This window comes from Carex rostrata, chromosome 23, assembly GCF_964058835.1.
Source record: "Carex rostrata chromosome 23, lpCarRost1.2, whole genome shotgun sequence".
Taxonomy (NCBI): Eukaryota; Viridiplantae; Streptophyta; class Magnoliopsida; order Poales; family Cyperaceae; genus Carex; species Carex rostrata.
This window is the reverse complement of record NC_135940.1, coordinates 5,470,542-5,483,819: the sequence shown is the minus strand read 5'-3', so window position 1 is coordinate 5,483,819 and position 13,278 is coordinate 5,470,542. Positions and strand designations below refer to the sequence as shown.

Genomic DNA, 13,278 nt, shown 5'->3' with positions numbered 1-13,278 from the left:
CGATTCGAAAACACTAAAAAAATATTTTATTCGTGAATTATTTATAAATAAAACGCAAATTATGTTAACTTGAGAGAGCCCAGCTCTTACGAGGTTAATATATTGGATCTATTTTCATCAAGTATAAGGGCTATTTTTTTTTTTTTGCGAAATGTTTTGTGAGTTCCTGTAATTAGTTGGTAGCAAATTAATCGATATGTCTTTATATTATGATATTGTTCAAAGACACAGAATACTGTTAGTAAATAAGTTAAAAAATTATCAATTATTGCTTGAGACTCATCACTCATAAAATAACTTAGATTTAAATTCGTTATTTGAAGTCAGTCAATGTAATATATGTTTGACAAAATATAGATAGCATTATATATGATGAAATTTTCTTAACAACATACCAGCTCTAGCAAATGGGCATGGTTAATCGGGTACCAACGGTCAAGTCACATTTGAATTTGCTTTTCTGAGGTTCCATTGGGGTCGTTCGGCAACAAAGAATTAAGAGTGAAGGATTAAGAGCTTAAGGAGCGCTAAGGAGCGCTAAGGAACCGATGTTCGGTTGTCTTAATCCGTGGATTTTGCTAAGGAAGGGGTATGGGTGCCTTAAAGTCCGGGCAGAGAATTATGATCAGGACAAAAAGAAGCTCAAGGAGGTGTTCTTAATCCGCGCTAAAGAACCGGTGTTCGGTAAAATTAAGCGGCTAAGAAAGCTAAAGAAAGCGGATTAAGCTTTAAGGAGGCTTAATCCTTTCTTGCTTTAGATTTAAACAACAGCGGACAATGATGCTGTAAGTATTGTTATTAGAGGAGGGTTCAAATGCCTCCATGTTTTTGTGCCTCCATCATGCCTCCATCTCTCTCTATTATTTTCAAAGTTCAAACAGTCGATCCGAACCGCTCAACTTAACCTCCATACTAAAATATGTTTGGAGACCAAATTTTATATTTTTAGAAATTTTTTTTACTATTTTTTTAGATAGGTACAAAAATACTGTTTTTAGATGGTTCAGATTTACTGATTTTGTACCTATCTAAAAAAATAGTAAACAAATTTCTAAAAATATAAAATTTGGTCTCCAAACATATTTTAGTATGGAGGTTAGGTTAAGCGGTTCGGATCGACTGTTTGAACTTTAAAAATGATGGAGAGAGATGGAGGCACAAAAACATGGAGGCATTTGAAACCTCCTCTTGTTATTAATACTTTATCAGAATTACTTTAAGTTCTTTGTCTTTCAAGGAATACACGTGATAATAATTAAACACAAACAGCCAAAATCTGATAAGATTGGAGAACCTTTTCAATGTTCATTAAGGAGATTTTTTTTGTACAACATTGAAGAATGATTTATAAAAATCTTAATAATACTACAAAATAAAACAATTACATTAAACTAGAGAGGGATAAATCAATAGAAATTAATGGATACTTCTGTATACTCTCCCAGAGAGCACACAAGAAAGCTTTTATTTTCTCCCACGTCGAACCCTGCTAATACATAATGATACGTAGAATTAATCAATCTACTACATGTTGGAAGTTTCTTCATAAGAGTGATTTTACGAATTTATACTTTTTTTTTTATTTTATCTTTTATGAATTTATACTGATGAATTGTAAGCTAAGAGTGATTTTACGAATTTATACGGTTTTTTTTTTTTTATCTTTTATGAATTTACACTGATGAATTATAAGCTAGATCAAGATTTTTTTTACTTTTTATGCTGCTAGCTTGATTAAAATTACGATATTGATCTAGTTAAATGAAACTTATTTTATTATTAATTTGTTACGATACTGAAATATTTTTCTATTATAAATTACCATTATATTAATATGTATTATTAAAGATTGATGGTTGAATTCATTAATTACATTATTTGATATTTGAACATAATTAGTTGGTAAATTAATTTTAAACAAATTATATTTAGTTTGAATTTGATTGAATAAGAATCGAACTCATGATTTAATTTGTTTCAAAATAAAATAATTTCGAATCGAATTAATTACGCACTTTTTTCCAATCGAACTCAAATCAATCACGAACTACGAACAGCCCTAGAAACGAACATGCGTGCCCGTTCCAAGCAAATTGGGTCGCAATTAGTGCTCTACACGATTCTTTCTTTCTTGTTTCGCATGTCAAGTTCTCTCTCGAAGTACGATCACCCCGATCCACCGCCGCCTAAAGCAAACTCCAAAAGGGGCGGAGCACAATGCCAGGTAGCCCAGAGAAGACTGTTGCCGCAATCGCTGTGGCCTGCCTGGTGGCGGCGATCTCGGCGGCGCTTCTCCTCCGACGCCACCACAGGTCGAGTCCTCCTAGAACCAAAAGGGGCGATTTACGAGAGTTTAGGTGCTCCGATTCGGGCGAGAAGAAACCACAGGAGAAGTTCAAGCGACTGTTAGCTGACAATTCCTACTCCCCGTTTAAGCATTTGAATCACGATACTAAAGGTGATTGAATTTCTCTCAGCTGCTTAAATTTCATGATCAGATTACAAATTCATCTTTTTTGGCATGTTTTGATCAGGTTACATATTCAAATGAGCTAAGCAGCCTAAGCTGAAAGAAGAACACCTGCTCTAGTTCAATAAGGGCGATTCGAAACCTATTAGTACACGACTATTCCGATTCCATCTGAAAAAATTAGCCATTTATAATTAATACCTTTTAGTTTTCTGACAAGAGCTAAGCTTTCCTAGTTGTTCTACTTCACATAGAAACCAATGTAAATACTAGGGGTTGTCAATTTTTCTATGTGCTTGTTGATATTTAAGTGCTCATTTCATAAAATTTGATGAAGGTTCTCCCACTAAGCTCCATCCATATGAAGAAGATATCACACATTTGCTGCTCAATCCCCCAACATTACCCAAGTTTGTGTCTGATAATGGCAATGCACCTTTAGATATGAGTTGCTCTTACACTTGGGTTGATACAGAACCCCAATTGGAGTCCCTAGCAGGGTTACTGAGGAGAGAAAAAGTTTTTGCAGTTGATACCGAGCAGCATAGTTTCCGATCTTTTCTTGGTTTTACTGCCTTGATGCAGGTATTTGGAAAAAAAGAAGAAGATGAAGATAATATATCTAAGTTCAATATCAAAACACTCCTGATAAAAGTGATATATCATTTATGACTTGCCCTTCTTGAGGTGGGTGTATATGAGATTGAGATTATCACTTTGTCTGTGAGGCGTTTGATGATACTTGAATAAATAATATTTTGAAACCCCCCCTCTTTCTGCTTAATTAAGTCTAACAATTAACAATGTATCATGCTTTCTAGATATCTACTGCGGAGGAGGATTTCTTAATTGATACTATTGCTTTACATGATGCGATGGGTATCTTAAGACCAGTGTTTGCTGATTCTTCTATTTGCAAGGTACGTTCACACACAACTGATATTGTTACATTTATCTGTTATGAATTTGTGCTGCCACAGTCAATATAGTTGTCAGGTTTTCACCTGGTATATACCAGAACAGAAATTCTCATCAGCCTATTTATTGCTGGGAACATATAAATTTGTTTAGTTATTGTATTTTTGTGGTGAGCTTGTAATGGCCTAGGTGATATACTCTCTCAATACACGTATATATATTTCCTCGATTGTGTACAGTGCCTAATGATGAGTACTAATTTAGGTATTTCATGGGGCTGACAATGATGTCATTTGGCTTCAACGTGACTTCCACATATATGTCGTTAACATGTTTGACACCGCCAAGGTAGAAGTATACTATACCCACTATTTATTTGTTTAATTTGTTTCACTAATTTGTTTTGAGTCTTTTGACCTTAGTTTTGTGCAATTCTTATATGTTTTCTGTCAGGCCTGTGAGATTCTTTCAAAGCCACAGAAGTCATTAGCATATCTTCTCGAGGTGTACTGTGGAGTAATAACCGACAAAACCTTACAGGTACATGTCTTGTTGGGATGCACACAGTTGTGATAAATTTCGAGCCTGTACCAAGCCTGTCAGATTTTGCATGCAAGTTTTAAAATTCTTCCTTTAATTATCTAGTGTACAAAAGGTTATGATGCAATGTTTTGTTAGTGTAAACAATCCAACAAGATATGTCATGAATACAAGGGTATACTTAGTAACTGGCATTTGGAAATAACTGACAAAACCTTACAGGTACATGTCTTGTTGGGATGCACACATTTGTGGTAAATTTCGAGCCTGTACCAAGCCTAGTATATCAGATTTTGCATGCAAGTTTTAAAATTCTTCCTTTAATTATCTAGTGTACAAAAGGTTATGATGCAATGATGTTGTTTTGTTAGTGTAAACAATCCAACAAGATATATTATGAATACAAGGGTATACTTAGTAACAGCATTTGGAAATTTCAGAGGGAGGATTGGAGGATACGGCCACTCTCGGTGGAGATGATCGAGTATGCACGGTGTGATGCTCATTATCTTTTATACATTGCTGATCGTCTCTCCTCTGAGCTCCATAGCAAAACTACCTCTGGTATGCAACTGCTGTCACCATAACATGATTTATACTGATGTAGTATAAACATAGAGGTTTAAAATTCAAACACCTTAGGTCCAGCAAGTTTTGTAACTAAACTATTTCTAGAAGGGAGTTGGACCCAGCTCGAGCTTAAAATAGAGCCCAGTCATTGTTACTTGAACAACACAAAGTAAAATATGAACTTTAATTGAACTTGATTTTGGGTAATAAATTGGCATAAACATTGGGCCTTATTTAAAACAATATTTGCCAATTTTTACATGGACATGGAAATGGTAATACAGTTTATTTTTATGTATATGAAAGTGCTTTTATTCTCTTTCTTTTATGTTTTCCATGTTAAACTTATTTTTACAATTCTGTAATCAGACAGTTCATCTTTTTCCGATGACAAAATCAATTTTTTCTTCGAGGCCAGCCGGCGTTCAAATTTAGTTTGCATACAACTATATACAAAGGAAATAGAACCTTCTCCTGGTGCCTCGGCTGCCACATCTATTTTTTCAAGAATTTTGAACCAAGAATTGGACCCATCTAGAATTTCTGAATTGAAGGTACTTCATATGCTAGTTTTAGTATTCAATTCTTGTTTCACTTTCTAGTCTCTCCCACTGGTTGCTTCTTGAGTACCACTGTAAAAGTTTAGATGTACTGAAATATTTGTAAAACTGATGTTTTGTAGGATATAATATGGAAGCTATGCATATGGAGAGACTTAATGGTCTGTAAGTGAAACAACCTTATTTTGCATGTACTGACATAAAGAATATTTTTTTTTTCAAGAAAAAGATAACCATGCCTTTCTTAATTTAATGTCCTGTTAAATTTCAATACTGCTTCGACTTTAACAGTAGTGTGCTCTCAATCCTGATTGCTATGGTACAGAGATTCCCAGTTTATATATGTTTAATGTAACTTCCTGTGGTAGTGACATTAAGAAAAGGAAATATAAAATTGGAAATAACATTACTAAATATACAAACTTGTTTGTACACCTGTCTACCCTGATTGCTATAATAGAAATGGTTCAAAAACGAACTGTGTTTATTCCTGTGTTCCTTTGGGCCTATATAGGCGGTACATTTTGCATACACAACCCTACAACTTCTATAATACCTTTCTTGCCTATATAACCCTACAACTCTCATAATACGATAAACATACATAATTCTCAACACTCCCCCTCAAGATGGGCAAAAGATATCCTTCAAGCCCATCTTGTCACAAAACCTATCTAGATCTATCGAGCTAAGTCCTTTGGTGAGACAGTCAGCTACTTGATCTCTAGTAGCTACATGACTCAGCTCCAATAGTCCACCCTCTAGCTTTTCCTTTATGAAGAACCTATCGATCTCCACATGCTTGGTTCTGTCATGCTGCACAGGATTGTTGGCAATGCTAATCGCGGACTTGCTATCACACCACAATTTCATTTTAGCTCCGTTATTCACCTTGAGCTCTTCCAACAACCTCTTCAGCCACACCATCTCAACAACTGCCAATGCCATAGCCCTGTACTCGGCTTCTGCTGTTGATCTCGCAACAACTGGCTGCTTCTTGCTCTTCCAAGAGACCAAGTTGCCCCCTACAAACATGCAGTAGCCAGCTGTGGACCTCCTGTCATCAAGAGAACTAGCCCAATCCGAGTCACAATAGCCCTCAATGTTCATGTGCCCATTATGCCTGAAAATCAAGCCCTTTCCTGGTGCACTCTTCAGGTACCTCAGAATGTGATACACTGCGTCCATATGTCCCTTCCTAGGGTCATGCATGTAGCGGCTCACCACGCTCACTGCAAATGAGATATCGGGACGAGTGTGGCTCAAATAGATCAATCTGCCTACCAGTCTCTGGTACCTCTCACGATCAACCTGTTCTCCTGCCTCTGCACTTATTTTGGCCTTCACATCGATTGGAGAAACCACAGGCTTGCACCCCAACATGCCTGTTTTAGTGAGCAAGTCTAGGACATACTTCCTTTAGGATAGAACAATTCCCTCTGCTCCACGAGCCACCTCAATTCCAAGGAAGTGCCTAAGCAGTCCCAGATCCTTCACCTCGAATTCCTTCCCCAATTTTGCCTTCAACTGTGCAATCTCTCCCTCGTCATCCCCGGTAATGATCATATCATCAACATACACAGCTAACATAGTAATGTGACCGCCATGTTGTCGAAAGAACACCGTGTGGTCTGCATTGATCTGCTGGTAGCCCATGCCTACCATAGCCTTCCTGAACCTATCAAACCAGGCCCGAGGGGACTGCTTCAACCCATACAGCGACTTCTTGAGCCTGCACACCTTACCCACTGTCTGGTTCGTGCCAAACCCTGATGGTATCTCCATATACACCTCCTCTAACAAATCACCATGAAGAAACGCATTCTTCACGTCGAGTTGGTGTAACTTCCATCCTCCATTCGCTGCCAAGGAAACCAGTGTCCTCACTGTGCTCATCTTCGCCACGGGTGCAAAGGTCTCATCATAGTCGATTCCATAGGTCTGACTGTACCCCTTCGCTACCAACCGAGCCTTGTAGCGCTCAACCAGACCCTCAGGATTCTGTTTCACTGTAAAGACCCACTTGCATCCAACTGCCCTCTTGCCTGGTGGTAGTGACACGAGCTCCCAGGTTCTGTTCTTCGCAAGGGCCTCGAGCTCTTCTAGCATGGCTGCTTTCCACTTCGGATCTTCTTTAGCAACCTGTCTAGTGGTGGATATAGAGGGGATAGCAAGAGTATCACAAGTACCTGTGGCTGAGTAAGCAACAGAAGCAATGTTACCCGTGATTGATGCATCATCAACTGCACTCTTTTCCTCACTTGCTCCTCTCTGCCTCCTCCTGACTATCTCCCTGATCAGATCCTCCTCAGATAACCCCACAATAGCTTCCTCTTCTTCCTCTGCAACCATCAGATTTGCCCGGTTGCCTCCTCTTCCACCTCTTCTGCCCCCACGGCCGCGTCCACGGTTCGCAAACTGCCCTCTACCACCTGCATCTCTCTCCCTTGGTGGCCTAGGACAAGCCTTGATCAGATGACCTGTTTCCCCGCAGTTGTAACACCTGCGAGTCTCCCCCTTGGCACCTGTCATACCTGAGCTCGAGGCAGCCAAAGCTGATCGTGCGCCTGGAGGTCCACTCGGCTCAGCATGTATCACCATGCGACTCTCCTCCTGCATCATCGCTGCAATGGCCTCATCCAATGAAGGGATCTTCGTCTGGGCTAGGAGAACTGATCTCCTCTGATCGAAAGCCGAGTTCAACTTAGCCAAGAAATGCATAGTCCTCGTCTGTTGAAAGAGCTCCTCCTTCTTGCAGCTCGGATCACAACAGTTCAACCCCTGTGAGAAGTGATCAAGCTCTGCCCATAGCTTTTCCAGATTCAAGGAGTAATCCTGAATCGATCTATCACCCTGCACCACAGCCAATATCTCTTGCTGAATCTGGAATACCCTCATGTGGTTCTCAGTCCCACCATAGGTCCTCTTCAGCTTTGCCCAGATGTCCTTCACAAGTCGGATGCCATCGACTGAAGAGGCGATCGACTGTTTCATCGAATTGAGCAACCAGGTGTAGATCAAAGCATGTGTGGTCTTCCACTCCTCAGCCTGAGCAGTAGCACTAGCTGGCTCATCCTCTGTCAGATACCTCTTGAGCTTCCTCCCTTCCAGAGCAGTCTCGATCCGACGCGACCAACTCATATATGAGGCCGGTCCATCAAGCTTAAGCTCCACAGTTTGGAGATCAAACTTCACCTGCGGTGGATCACGTGCCAAGGCATTGGTCTGAACACTGGCTCCCTGAATGAGACCAACCAACACCTTTAGAACCTCCGGATCAACACCCGACAGGCACTCTAAAACCCCTTTCCCTTTGTCACCCTCGCTGGACATCTTCTCTCAAAGGATCCAAGTCTTCGATCACACAGATCCCCCCGACTTCCTTCCCTTTCTCGATCTGATCACTTGTATCTCTCTTAAAGACCCGATCTTGCTCCTCAAGACGGATCTAGACCATCTCCCCCTCTCTTCTTTCTCTTCTGAACCCGATCTTGATCTATCTCATCAAGATTCGAGCGCAAACCCTATCGGAACCCCGATCGAACCCGCTTCTCGGGTATCGTGGGGTAAAGGCCCCCCACGTCGGCCTAATCAACCTAAATAGACTACTTTTGGAGGCTGACCTGCCCTAGAAGAGAGAAGAAGAGAAAAAACGGGTCTGTTTAGGGTGAAACGGGTCTGTTTTGGCGGAAAACCAGAAGCTGGCGGCTGGTGGCGGCTGGTGGTCGGAGTTAGGCGGAGACCGGCGAGCTAGAAGGGAGAGGCGGTGGCTAGCAGAGCTGTGCTGGGCGGAGGCGGAGCGAAAGGGGTGGAGCTAGGTAGGCGGAGCCAGCAGGCTGATCTGGCGGCTGTGCAGCAAAGCAGATCTGGGTCGTCAGATCTAGGTGAGCCGACCGGCGATGGCCAGGCGGAGCTCCGGCGACGCTCAGACCCGGCGGTCTGACTGGTGGCGGCTCCCCTCTGCCTTTGTTCTGATGGATCTGCTGGTGCTACAGTAAATTCGGAGAAAAAGAGAGAAAAAATGGAAAAAATGGCTAACCCTAATTTTCTGCTCTGATACCAAATAGAAATGGTTCAAAAACGAACTGTCTTTATTCCTGTGTTCCTTTGGGCCTATATAGGCGGTACATTTTGCATACACAATCCTACAACTTCTATAATACTTTTCTTGCCTATATAACCCTACAACTCTCATAATACGATAAACATACATAATTCTCAACAGCTATGATACTGAGATTTCTAGTTTTGTTATATGAGTGTTAACTTCCATTGTTTAGTGAGTAGTGACATTTGGAAAAAGTAAAAATAACTACTTTTTAGCAATGGTGGTTGTCACTTATTTTATTTTTAATTATCTTAATCACAGGCTCGCATCCATGAAGAGAGCTTGCGCTACACACTATCAGATCAATCCATTTCTGCACTTGCTATGAAATTACCAAAAGACCCTCAACAGATATATGACACAATAGCAGAATCTCCCTCCCCCATTGTTGTCTGGCACATTGAGGAGTTGTGCAACTTGTTGCAAAATTCAAATTTGAGCATTGATGATTTGTTTGACAACATATTAGAGAGGCGTCTCGACCCGACAGGTCGTTGCCCCTTGTCGGCTTACAATTACATTCTCTTGTCACAACTTAGCTCAAAAAGGGGGGAGATGTTTAACTTTTCTTTGAACGGCGCTGAGAAGGTCACCCAAGTAGGAAATAAGAGGGCTTCAAGGGATCTTTTCATTAAAAAGTTCTCTTGTAAGTCCCCAGTTTATCACAATTGTCGCATATATGCCAGTGATGGGAGGCTTCTATGCTATTGCGATAAGAAAAAGTTGGAATGGTTAGCTCCTTTCATTTTCTCTTGTTTTGTTTCATTATTATTTATCTTCTTATATTTTTTTGACTGAACACATGGGCCTATTCATCATGGCACCAATGGAAATTGAACCCCGACCCCTTTCTGTTTGGAGCATGTTAATATCACTGAAAGTGATTTTCATTTTTTTAAATCCACCCTTAGAATTACCTTCTTGCATTAATTTTGGAAAAATTAGGTATCTGCAGAGAGACCTGGCGAAGATGGTTGAAGATGATCCACCGGCAATAGTTCTACTGTTTGAGCCGAAGGGACGGCCAGATGACAAAGACAATGACTTCTACATCCAGAGCAAACGCAACATCTGTGTTAGTTGTGGCGAAGAGAAACACTACATTCGCTATCGCATCATCCCATCATGCTACCGAATGCACTTCCCTGAGCATTTGAAGAGCCACCGCTCCCATGACATTGTGCTTCTATGTGTTGACTGCCATGAGAAGGCACACACCGCTGCTGAGAGGTACTACTCTGAACATTTATCTTCTAAGATGGAAGTAATGTGCAGGAGATGGAATTAAAAAAATTGGATATTTAAATTATGATAAAGCCTGTAGGTTCAAAGTTATGACACTACAAAGGCAATTGATAGGGTTAGTTACGAAAAAGGAAGGTGCAGGTACCAAATGCCTCCCAAAACAATAATTTTGTGGTGTAACAGGTACAAAAGGAAGGTGGCAGAAGAGTTTGGGATACCCTTGTTTGTGCAAAAGATTGTCGATTCAGGTGAGGAGAAGGTGTTTGCGTCAGTTGGGCCAACTAGTGACATGGATAGCATCGGTGGTGGTACGGGGGTGTCACCTCTTCAGCTAAGGACGGCTGCTATGGCTCTTCTGCGGCATGGATCAAGCATGCCGTCTGAGAGGCGTGGTCAGTTGATGGATGTAAGTGGGGCCTACATTTTGTCAATTTGGTTTGTTTTCTTCCAGTTTCTGAACTGGTATGTGTATGATTGATATGTTTGTTTGGCTGTTGGTACTAATAGTTTCACGGGCGGAATTAGAAAATTTAGATTGGGGGATGTGTGTGTGTGGGGGGGGGGGGGGGGGGGGGGGGGGTGCTGAAACAAATATAAAACCCACACATTATTTGTCGTATCTGGGACTTCAACCCAAGTCTTCAAAACCACTAGACTGACTACAAGCAAACATTTGATATTTTATGAGGGAGACTGAACTATATAAAACTTACAAAAAAATTAAATTTAATTAAATTTCAATATACATAATTAAAAAAAAAAAATCATGGGGGTGGCTAAGCACCCTCTGACTTACCTTTAGATCTGCCGCTATTGAAGAATTTTCTCTCTCTTGTAGACAGTGAAAGCGTACTATGGAGGAAGGGAGGTTTCTCAAAAGGATCTTGAAGCGGCATTACTTGTAGGCATGAGTCCGCATGAGAGAAGGCGCTTTAAAAAGAAGGGTCTTTCCTTGAGCGGAAATTATAGAGGCACCACACTGCTAAAAAATGGCTTCCCCTCCCATATGCTTGAAAATGGTCATGACAACAATGACTCTTCTGAGACTTGTGAGGTCGGTGCTTCAGAGACTGATAAAAGGTTGAGTTTGTTGGGTCACGGGCCTCATGGTAAATTAGTAGTGGAGCAATTACTTGAAAATTACGGGGAGGAAGGGATTCTCCAGTTCTGTCAGAAATGGAGACAAGTGTTTGTCGAGGCGCTTCATCCCCAATTTTTACCTGGCGGCTGGAATATTAAGCACAGGTTAAGTTGAGATAGTTTTATATAATTATGTACACCAATATAATTACTGCAAGAATCAGCAAATATTGTATTTTGCATGGAATGCTGTACTATGACCTCAGTAAGTGCTCATTTTGCTTAAACCACAAAGGAACATAATGAAAAAAAATACTAATAATAAAGTGAATAACAAAAATAACCAATTATGAACATCCTGAACCTTGTCATGTACCAAAAGTGGCACTGATTGATTTCTGATCTTTGACATGTGCAATTTTTTACTTCTGTTCAATAACAGTGGAAAACGGGACTTTGGCGAGCACAGTGTATACAACCCAGCTAAGAAAGCTCCTCAAATTCTTTAGTGGTTTGGTAAGCCTACAACTTTTTACTGTCTTCACTTTGTTTGCAGGTTAAGAACATTTGTAAGAGTTTTGTATCATTTAGCTTATTTTGCCTCTCTTTTGGAAATAGTTTAATAGCTTCTTTGTTCGTTTTTCTTATTTCTGTTTCTTTCTTTCTTTCTTTTTATTTTTTATTTTTTTAATAGGACCAATGACTGAGCTTGTGTTAACAATGAACTGTTATCTTAATTTCTCAGATTGAATTATTTTTATCGAAAATCACAACTTTCTCCCACCAATTAGGTTGTTTTCGTTTTTTTTTTTAGACAAAAATTGGTGCAGTCAGACCACCTGTTACTGTTGCTGTATACACCGGTATAGTTTTACGCTGGCCCTTCCATAAATCGCACAGATCTATCTATCACACACTTCAACTAAATTAAGCAAAACGAAATACAAACAAGTTATACAAACCATGCTGATAAAGCAAGTAATACAAACAATCTGGTATTCACAAGTTTGAAAACAAAACATCAGCTCTCCATATATTCCTGCTTAGTTTGTTTTTTCGTGCATTTCTTTAGGGTATTTGTGCTTAAATTTTCATGCTGATCTTTCACCTGCACGGGCTTACTGTGTTTTCATCAGTAAACCTTCATTGCTTCCAAATCAAGTGTAGTATCTGCAGAGAATCATACCAGTAAATGCCTTTCCCAAATTCCCCAATCTAGTGCCTCCTTGGACTCGAGAAAAAAGTAGCCAATTTTATATCAGTATGATGAGAAATCTCTGCAGTTCATATTTTGAGGTATTATAACTGTCTTATTTTTTTTCTTCAAAGCCTTTCTTCTCAAACAAGTTGGGATAGGTTAGAAATGAAACTCAATCGGAATCAACAACACAAGGACTTCCCAGGAGGTCGCCTATCTTAGTATTACTCTTGCTCAATTCGTGAGGGTTTCATTTCCATAAAGAGGCTATTTTTTTTACCATTAGCTCGCCAAGCCTATCACAAACTCTCATCCTTTTTCCTGGTTAGGAATAGACTATGTAGAAACTACACAGGCGGAGTTAGGTATTATAACTGTCCTCAGCAAAAAGAAACTGCCCGCTCGTCGACTAATAAGAAATTAAGTGGTGTAACCGTGTGATGCAATATGATATAATTAGGTTCTTAAGTTCCCCGATCATTTGGTGAGCTTATGTTCAAAATATATTGAAATAATTTCAAATGATGAATTTAAACTATTGAAACAAATCTACTTCTAAGTGATGCATTTACATGTCACATTCATAAAA

At 39.9% G+C, this 13,278-nt stretch overlaps 1 protein-coding gene across 2 annotated transcripts; it reads left to right on the top strand.

The window, feature by feature from the left end:
* The first annotated feature begins 2,077 nt into the window (after positions 1-2,077).
* On the top strand, positions 2,078-12,261 carry LOC144574609 (Polynucleotidyl transferase, ribonuclease H fold protein with HRDC domain-containing protein). 2 transcript variants are annotated; one of them, XM_078324611.1, is made up of 14 exons: positions 2,078-2,458; positions 2,808-3,055; positions 3,292-3,390; positions 3,653-3,736; positions 3,842-3,928; positions 4,369-4,492; positions 4,868-5,052; positions 5,181-5,219; positions 9,428-9,897; positions 10,112-10,396; positions 10,595-10,817; positions 11,250-11,656; positions 11,934-12,007; positions 12,186-12,261. In XM_078324611.1, the coding sequence occupies exons 1-13, from the start codon at positions 2,218-2,220 to the stop codon at positions 11,998-12,000; spliced, it is 2,559 nt and encodes an 852-aa protein (XP_078180737.1). In that variant the 5' UTR covers positions 2,078-2,217; the 3' UTR covers positions 12,001-12,007; positions 12,186-12,261. The 2 variants fall into 2 exon arrangements, with proteins under 2 accessions (XP_078180737.1, XP_078180736.1); XM_078324610.1 differs by having other exon boundaries at positions 2,079-2,458; positions 11,934-12,261.
* Positions 12,262-13,278: the final 1,017 nt, after the last annotated feature.

Bases quoted from the DNA above. Each gene is read 5' to 3' on its own strand.
- LOC144574609 (XM_078324611.1), top strand. From the start codon at position 2,218: ATGCCAGGTAGCCCAGAGAAGACTGTTGCCGCAATCGCTGTGGCCTGC. The intron at 2,459-2,807 runs GTGATTGAATTT...AATTTGATGAAG, and splicing joins TTTGAATCACGATACTAAAG to GTTCTCCCACTAAGCTCCAT. The intron at 11,657-11,933 runs GTTAAGTTGAGA...GTTCAATAACAG, and splicing joins GGCTGGAATATTAAGCACAG to TGGAAAACGGGACTTTGGCG.